At 54.7% G+C, this 9,094-nt stretch overlaps 1 protein-coding gene across 1 annotated transcript; it reads left to right on the plus strand.

Moving 5' to 3' along the window:
• Positions 1-8,537, plus strand: PRPF19 (pre-mRNA processing factor 19). Its single transcript, NM_001128457.1, is given in 16 exon segments — positions 1-35; positions 1,708-1,857; positions 2,015-2,091; positions 2,818-2,959; positions 3,041-3,114; positions 3,220-3,282; positions 4,087-4,128; positions 4,256-4,330; positions 4,628-4,703; positions 4,862-4,971; positions 6,206-6,361; positions 6,570-6,639; positions 6,878-6,963; positions 7,265-7,435; positions 7,596-7,701; positions 8,396-8,537. Coding segments are annotated over 16 exon segments (1,515 nt in total). The 5' UTR covers positions 1-16; the 3' UTR covers positions 8,494-8,537.

A 9,094-nucleotide genomic window follows, 5' to 3' on the forward strand; every position in this document is an offset into this window, starting at 1 on the left:
GCGCAGCTACGGCAACATGTCCCTGATCTGCTCTAGTGAGTATCGCCTGTGGCCGATCGCTGGGCGCAGGAGGCCACAGAGCCGAGTGGGAGGATCTGCGGGCCTCTGCGGCGCCGGGGCGGGGGTGGAGGTGAAAACGCGGCTCCCGGGGGGGCAGGGCGGCGGCCTGTCAGCCCCGGGGGTCCTCCTCCTCAAGCGTGGGGTGCATTTGCGCAACGCTTCACAGTTTACATAACGCCTCAAGTGTATTGTCGCAGGCAGCGCCGAGGCCACCCACCTTGTTTGCGCAGTTGAACAGAGGCCTGGATAGAGGGAGCTGGTGCAGGGGAAACAGCTCTGCTGTAGAAATTAGGAAATGCGAGGGCTCGTGCAGGATCCGCCTCAGATTGGCTTTGTGATGTGGCGCAAGGATGCGGGCCTCAGTTTCCCCATCTGCAAAATGAGGGCCTTGGCACTGGATGTTGTCTGAGGCCCTGCTCGGGTAGGCAGAGCTTCTGCAATTTGCAAAGGTCGGACAGTGAGTTACAGGCTGTGACAGGGCTGGGAGCCAGGGACCTGGCTTCCAGCCTCACCCTTTACGGACTGCTGAAAACAGCGCACTTTTATAAAGCCTCTGTTGATTTACAGCTCGTTTGCAAGACTGTGATCTTGTTATGTTCTCATTTCTCCAGAGCAGAAATAAAGATCCTGTTTTACAGATAAGGATGTAAGGCTGAAGCAGAATGTGGCTTTTGTAAAACAGTACAGCTAGTAAGTGGTAGAGCTGGGTGATGGAGTCAGGTTCTCCCTGACCATGAATCTGTGCTTTTTTCAAATGCCTTGACCTGTCTTTCCTTTCGGTATTTTATTGTGATATTTTGTACTCATTGTTATTGGGTTATTAGTCTCTCATCCTTTTCTTTCTTTGCTTCCTAACTCTCAGGCCCTTTACTCCTCTCAGAACCTTTCCATAAATCCAAAAGAAAAAAAAAGGAAAGAAAGGGGGAAGGGAAATGTGACTAGATAAAGGAAAGGTACACCTTAAAGAAATTATAGTGTGCCAAGTATTTTCACATTCATTGTTTCAATCTTAAGGAAGCCCTTAAGGAAGCTCCATCCTTCCTCTCTTTGGCTCATCTCTTAGATGTTTACTGAGCGCCTGCTGGGCATCTGCCTTGTCCTGGAAGTCGGAAGCCAGCTATAATCTCTATCCTCAAGGGTGTAAATGATACCTCAGTTGGGGGTTGTTGTGGGGATGATTTAAGCAATGGGAAGTGTTTACAGGCTGTGCTTGGCACCTAGTAAACACCACGTAAATGCTTTCTCTTATTATAGCACTTGTCACATCTCTTTGAGAATCCATCTAGGCTTTAGCCTGAGGTTTAAGTGAGGTTTGTGTGTGTCTCCCTGTTCTGCAGTGTAATGGGTACCTAAGCATCTTTGTTCAGAAATGAGACGGGCAGAGATTATTGACTGCTCTCTAGGTACCTAGCATTTAGTCGTTGTGTAGTAACTATTTGTTGATTATTTGACTGTCAGGAGGCTGATGGAGCAGCTAGTTAGAAGGCTGGAAAGCGTTCTGGGTACAGACCAGAACTGGCTCTTGGTGTTCTGGTTGATTCTCATCGGTTGAGTGTAGGCCTCTGGAGGCTGGTAGTAGGTGAAGCATCCCTTTGGCCCAAGGTCCCTTCCCACAGCCCAGGCTCACTGCCTGCCTTTTCTCCACAGTCTCCAATGAAGTGCCAGAGCACCCATGCGTGTCCCCTGTCTCTAATCATGTCTACGAGCGCCGGCTCATTGAGAAGTATATTGCAGAGAATGGCACAGATCCCATCAACAACCAGCCTCTGTCCGAGGAGCAGCTCATTGACATCAAAGGTGCCTGCTGACTGGCCACAGTCCAGGGCCATCTTAGCTCAGAGCCTGGGGCGGGGGAGGAGGTGGTGGTCTGTGAACGCAGGCTGAAGGGGAAGCATGGGGGAGGGGCAGGCTGGCCGGCCACGGGTTTTCACACCCACTTGCCCTCTCTTGACAGTTGCTCACCCAATCCGGCCCAAGCCTCCCTCAGCCACCAGCATCCCAGCCATTCTGAAAGCCTTGCAGGATGAGTGGGTGAGTCCCTGGAAGAGAGTCGGTATCTTCCCCGCCTGATGGACTGGGCGTCGGGGTGGGAGGGCTGGAGCCTTGTGTTCTGTTTCGAGCTAGGGAGGGAGCAGAGGAGAGCCTGCTTGTTGACGTCACACAGATCTGGGTTCCACATGTTGCTCCCTTGCACACTTGCCTTGGGGTTGCTCGTATCACATCTGAGCCCTGATTTTCTTGACCATGTGACAGGATTGGTGCCTGTCTCTCTGGGTTTTGGGAGAATTGGGATAAGAGAGTATAAACTTCCTGATGTCAGGGACTCGTGTGACTCCTGCTAGAGCCCCATCATCGAGGGCAGTGCCTGGCACATAGTAGGTGCCTTGCAATATGAAGAATGAATAAGTCTTGAGCAGTCTGGCGCCATGCCTGACACAACGAGGGCGGTCACTAAATCGCAGAAGTGGCGTTGTCACTGCCTTTGGGGAGGTAACAGCATGATGTCCGAGAATTGCGGTGATTAGTGCAGATGGGATGGGAAAGAGCTGGCTCCCACTCCTGTCTGTGTGCCCAGTCTGGGCATGGGTGGGAGCTCAGGAGTGTCTGCCCGTGCCCTCAAGGTTGCTTGGATGCTACTTGGGTCACTGATCCTGGCCCAGGCCGTGAGGTAGGAGGCAGCGTCCTCTTATCCAGCGCTGACTCTTATGCAGGCGTTCATGCTGCTCCCCACCCCTCACTGTGGTGTCTCGTCCCCAGGACGCAGTCATGCTCCACAGCTTCACCCTGCGCCAGCAGCTGCAGACCACCCGCCAAGAGCTGTCCCACGCGCTGTACCAGCATGATGCTGCCTGCCGTGTCATTGCCCGTCTCACCAAGGAAGTCACTGCTGCCCGAGAAGGTAGAGCCTCTCCCACCAGCCCCCCAGTCCGGGATGGCCTGGGTTATAATAGCCCGTTTCTAACGCTGTCTTCTCTCTCAGCTCTGGCTACCCTGAAACCTCAGGCCGGCCTCATCGTGCCCCAGGCTGTGCCAAGCTCCCAGCCAAGTGTCGTGGTGAGTGTCCCCCCAGCCCTGCCAGCAGCTCGTTTGTGGGTGGTGGCTCCCCCTTCTGCCAGAGTCTTCCTGAGCTCCACTCACCTTGACCTTTCTTCTCGCCAGGGTGCGGGCGAGCCCATGGACTTGGGCGAGCTGGTGGGAATGACCCCCGAGATTATTCAGAAGGTATGTCGGGCTCTCCCTGGGTGGGGAGGCCCTCCCTGCTCTCTGTCTGCTGCAAGTGCCAAGTCCCATCCCTTTGGAATTGAAGTTGATGAAGTCGAGCAGTTCAGTCATGGGCCGGACTGCCTGGCTTTGTGATGTGATGTCACCACTGCTCAGCTTTATGACCCCGGGGCTGACCTCACCAATCCTGTGTCTAATTTCCCTTGTATCTAAAGTGAGGATGTGGTACCTACTTTGTCGACCTGTGGGAATTTTAAAGATTTTAATTACTTTTAAGTACAACGCAGTGTCCTTATTATGGTTCTTTCCCGATATTAAAACATTTTACATGTTTTCATGTTTTTTCCTCTGAGGGAGACAGGACAGGGTTTATCATTTTCATTTTACAGATGAAGCATCTGTAAAGGCCTGAGACTCAGGATTCAAAGGCATGGCTCGCAGCAGGCAGAGCTGGCCCGATGCCAGGCCCCCTGCTCCATCACACCCATGGGATCCTCTTTAGTATGGTAGTTTGTGTCATGCCCACGATGTTCAGATTATCAGCACGCATCTTGGCTCTCATCGTAGTGGTACGGGTTTGTCGCTTCCGTGGCCTCAGGCAAATGGCTTCACTTCTCGGAGGCTCATTTTCCTCCTCCGTGAAGTAAGGTCGGCAGCACCCACCTCATAAGGTTGGAGTGCAATTAGAAAGAGAAAATGCACGGAAGCCTTCACCACAGAACGTAGCCGATAGTGAGTTCTTGGTGGTGAAAGCATAGGTGAGATGGGCACACACTGAGCCTGTTCCTCCCCTCTCCCCCCCAGCTTCAAGACAAGGCCACTGTGCTAACCACGGAGCGTAAGAAGGTGAGTCCCCCCAGGGCCAGGGGCCAGAGTTGGCCTGGAGGAGGCGGGCGGTCCCTCAGGAGGAAGGGGATGGCCGAGTCCTGCTGCTAACTGCTGCTTTTCTTGGGGGGCCTTCTCTTTTTCTCAGAGAGGGAAGACTGTGCCTGAGGAGCTGGTGAAGCCAGAAGAGCTCAGCAAATACCGGCAGGTGGCATCCCACGTGGTAAGTGCCAGGTGCCCACCGACTTGGAGACGGGGCCCTCCCAAGCTGTTCCTGGGGTGGGGTGAGCCAGTAGGGAGCCTTGGCGGCTGAGTCGTCAGGGCTTCTCTTCCTGCCCAGCTCTGGCTTCCGCAGTAGTCAGTGAGGGAGTTCCTGCTCTCAGGCAGGAAGCCAGGCGCAGTGGATGGGGAACAGAAGTCCCTCTTGTTTCCCGGGGCTGGGGGCTGGGGGCCGTTGTGTGGCTTCGTGGCCTGCCTTGATTGGGCCGTGACCGGCTGTGATGTGGCTCTCTCTGCGCAGGGCTTGCACAGTGCCAGCATTCCCGGGATCCTCGCCCTGGACCTCTGCCCCTCCGACACCAACAAGATCCTCACTGGTGAGAGCAGGCCTGGCCCCGTGGCCCAAGCGGGGCGGGAAGCAGGCAAAGTGCATGCTCCCGTTCCCTGCGTGGGCCCTGGGACAAAAGTACCTTCTTCAGCAGAGGGACCTGGGTGGGTCTGACTCCACCTGGGATTTCATTTTGGTCCTTTCCAGGTGGAGCGGATAAAAATGTCGTCGTCTTCGACAAGAGTTCTGAGCAAATCCTGGCCACCCTCAAAGGCCATACCAAGAAGGTCACCAGCGTGGTCTTTCACCCTTCCCAGGTAAGAAGTCTCCTGGCACCCTTAGCCCCCATTCCTGAGCCCTGTTTCAGCCGTTTGGGGGCCCAGAACCAGGCCCCCACTCCTTGCCGCCTACTTGGTGGGGAGACCTTGGTGGGGAGACGTGGGCCTGAGGAAGAGGGTGACTCACGGATACTGGCCGTTAGGGCTGGGTTTGGGGTCATGGGGTTGCCCTTTACTCTGTTGGACCTCCTGAGCCAGTGGCCTTCAAGGCAGGGGAGAACATATATAGCCTGGAAAGCATATTCATTGCAGTGGATTATGTTAGGGAAAGGGGAAAACACCCCACAGTGTTTGTAACACAAACTACAGAAAACAGAGCTCCACAGGATCTTGCCTTGCGTGTCTGAGGAGGACAAATGGCCTATATTCCCATGGTCCTTTAGGGCGGAGGTGCAGAGTTGATGTTGACCCTTGAAAACAGATGGAGAGCCTCTGGTTTAGAGGGTACAGGTAGCACAGTTAGACCAGATGAATGACTGTGGGATTTGAGTTTTTAAGTCTCGGACAGTTTGAGTCTCGCTGTCAGATGATGTCTGGGTCAGTGCTTCCCAGAGAGTCGGGCTTTTCTCTGTACCTTTAAGAATAACATTGAATTTTTCGTAGAACAAAATATGTTCAAATGGAAGCACTGCTTTCCTGACCAGTGGGTGTGTGAATAGGTTATTTCTCTGATACGGTTGCATTGTTGAAAGATGGTAGTTGGTTTAATCTTACAGTTTTTTAACGTTCTAACTAACCAGAATTATTGGTTGGTAACAATGACTAGTTCTCTCTTGTCCCCAGTTTTCTTGAGGATTAACTTGCCCCCGAAACCCTTAAGTGTAGGTACACTGGCACATGCCCTTGCAGCCCCTTCCAGGCCTGGTACTGTTCATACCTGTGCCACTCCAGATAGTGGCCATGTGGCTCTTAAGTAAACACAAATTAAAAATTCAGTTTTCAGTTGTCTAGCTGCCTTTCTGTCCCTGGTCCTGGAAATAGGGTGTGCGGTTTGTCCTTCTTGCCTCTGGGGCAGTTGTCTTTTTACCGCTAGGTGGCGGGGCCTCCCCGCTTGGCCAAGTGCTGTTGAATTTCCCATTCTAGTAGCATTTAGGCATCACTGGGTGAGTGCGTGGTGCCGGGGCCAGGCTGTGGCCACTCCCAGCCTCCTTTCATAAGATGGTTGGAGGCCATCTCCTCTCTCTGATGATCTGCCTCTTTGCTTTCCCTTTAGGAATTGGTGTTTTCCGCCTCCCCAGACGCCACTATCAGGATTTGGTCGGTTCCGAACGCCTCCTGTGTACAGGTTGTTCGGGCCCATGAGAGCGCTGTGACAGGCCTCAGCCTCCACGCCACTGGGGACTATCTCCTGAGCTCCTCTGATGACCAGGTGTGGTCCCAGGCAGGGCCCTGAAGCGGTCTCCTGTCCCCAACATCCTGGGAGGAGGGAACACCCTACCCGCCCCTGTGGTTCCCCAGAGCCCCGAGGAGAAGGTTCTCTGCTGAGGGGGCCGGCCTTGCCAGGGTCCCTGCCTTCCTGAGGGCCCGCCAGCCCTGGGGACCTCACGTCTCACCAGCTCCGTTGTCTCTCTTTTCAGTACTGGGCCTTCTCTGACATCCAGACAGGACGCGTGCTCACCAAGGTGACCGACGAGACCTCTGGCTGCTGTGAGTTGCCCCCAAGGCACTGGGGTCTTCCTTTGCCACGTGTCATTTATTTATACGTTTCATGAAGTTGTTTGCTCATTTGTTCTAAACATACACTTAACCGCAGAGCCGGCGGAGTGGTGGGCGTGGTGCTGGCACGGTGAGCAGCGGGAGGAGCAAGGAGCCTGCCTTTGCTGCCTTTGCTGCGCCTGGCCTTCCCGGTGGGCTCTGACCCTGCGTCCCCCTCCCCTCTCCACAGCTCTCACGTGTGCGCAGTTCCACCCGGATGGACTCATTTTCGGAACAGGCACCATGGACTCTCAGATCAAGATCTGGGACTTGAAGGTAGGACTGGCAGCCTCCGTCTGTGGCCCAGGGTTGGAGCTCTCGTGACTGTGGGTTGTGATGACGTGCTTATGGCACCTGGCCCTGGGGGTGTCCCGAGAGTGGCGAGGCAGTGGCTGTGTGTGTGACACGGTAGGTGTGGTCTGGGGGCCCTGGGCTGGGCCGTCCACCCCTGCTCGTCCTCCGGGTTGTCCTTCCCTGAGGGACAGAAGAGGGCATCCCAGACGTGGAGTTTGGTGAGGCTTATCTTCTCCCTTGTGACCAGCGGGTGACGTTTTATTCCCTGCCCTCCAACTGATAGGAGCGAACCAACGTGGCCAACTTCCCTGGCCACTCGGGCCCCATCACCAGCATTGCCTTCTCCGAGAATGGCTACTACCTGGCCACGGCGGCCGACGACTCCTCTGTCAAGCTCTGGGATCTGCGCAAACTGAAGAACTTCAAGACGTTGCAGCTGGATAACAACTTTGAGGTGCTCCTGCCCCCCTTCCCTCCCCTTCCCAGCGCCAGCTCTCTTGGTTGCCGCTCCTCATTTGTCATCATTGATTCACTGAATTACTCTAAGCTGCCTCTGTTTATCCCAGTTACCCATAGTTCTGCCCCCCTCATGTGACCTCTCCTGATTCTGACAGGTGAAGTCCCTCATCTTTGACCAGAGTGGAACTTACCTGGCCCTGGGGGGCACAGATGTCCAGATCTACATCTGCAAACAGTGGACGGAGATTCTTCACTTTACAGGTAGAGGCCAGCCCTGGGATCCTGAGGTCTCTGAGTGCCCTGGCCCAGAGGAGAACGGGGGACGCTGCACTGGTTAGGAATGTCTAGGGTAGCATGAACTTGCCAAGGTAGCTCTTAATCACTGCCTGGGCAGTAGAGGTTAGGGGCCAGGAAAACCTCGCAGAGTCAGACTGCTTGGCTCTAAATGCTAGCTCCTGTGACATTGGGCTGGTTACTTAACCTCTGGAGGATGGTAAGAGTACGTAATAGTCCTCCACAGGCTCAACCAGCTGGGGATCAGAAATAGTTGGAAAATGGAGTTCCCATCATGGCGCAGTGGAAACGAATCCGACTAGGAACCATGAGGTTGCGGGTTCAATCCCTGGCCTCACTCAGTGGGTTTCAGATCTGGCGTTGCCATGAGCTATGGTGTAGGTCAAAGACTTGGCTTGGATCTAGTGTTGCTGTGGCTGTGGCATAGGCTGGCAGCTATAGCTCCGATTAGACCCCTCGCCTGGGAACCTCCATATACTGCGGGTGTAGCCCTAAAAAGACAACAACAACAAAAAAAGTTGGAAAAAAGAACCCAGAAAGTAAAACTTGAATTGGATGACGGTGACTGGCTGACACAGAGCACTGGGTGGGCCGGGGCGTGTCGTCAGGGGTCGGTGCTGGGAAAAGCCGCCTCACTGTTGTCTCTTGTCTCTTTTCGCAGAGCATAGCGGCGTGACCACAGGGGTGGCCTTCGGGCACCACGCCAAGTTCATTGCTTCAACAGGCATGGACAGGAGCCTCAAGTTCTACAGCCTGTAGGCCCCGTTCCTCCTGACCGGAGCTGGGCCTCGTCTCAGTAGTGGGGTAGAGTTAGGGGTGGGGGCGGGGGGTGGGGGAGAAGAGACTACTGGGGGGAGGGGGGCGTCTGGGACGGGACATTCACATCATTTCACTCTGGTCTGGGTGGTGGCCTGAGAGCCAGGGCGGCGTGGACCACCGTTATCTGTGCAGCCTCCGGGCCCAGTGGGTCGGCCGTGGGAGGCAGGACTGTCACCTCTGAGGGCTCAGGGTCGGCGCCCAGGGCCTCTCCCCTCGTGGCGTCCATGGAGTTGGAGTTGGTGGCCGTTCCACAGCCACCTCATTTCCCTTCCTGCGCATCGGGGAGAGGCTGAGCCAAGGGAACTGTGAAGGGCTGGGCGGAGGGCTCAGGCAGGGTTTTGTAAGCAGTGATCTAGTTTCATTAAAAAAAGAAAACAATAAACAGAGTCCACTTCCTGTGTGTGTCTATAGTGGAGAGGAACCCAAGTCGGACCTGGCCACCAGAATGCCCATCGTTTCTAAGTTTTAAATTGCATAACAGAAATAAAAAGGAAAGCAAGAAATCTACAAGCCACCTGCCAAAATGACTCTTCCCTCTCTA

This window comes from Sus scrofa, chromosome 2 (genome assembly GCF_000003025.6).
Source record: "Sus scrofa isolate TJ Tabasco breed Duroc chromosome 2, Sscrofa11.1, whole genome shotgun sequence".
In the NCBI taxonomy this organism is placed as follows: Eukaryota; Metazoa; Chordata; class Mammalia; order Artiodactyla; family Suidae; genus Sus; species Sus scrofa.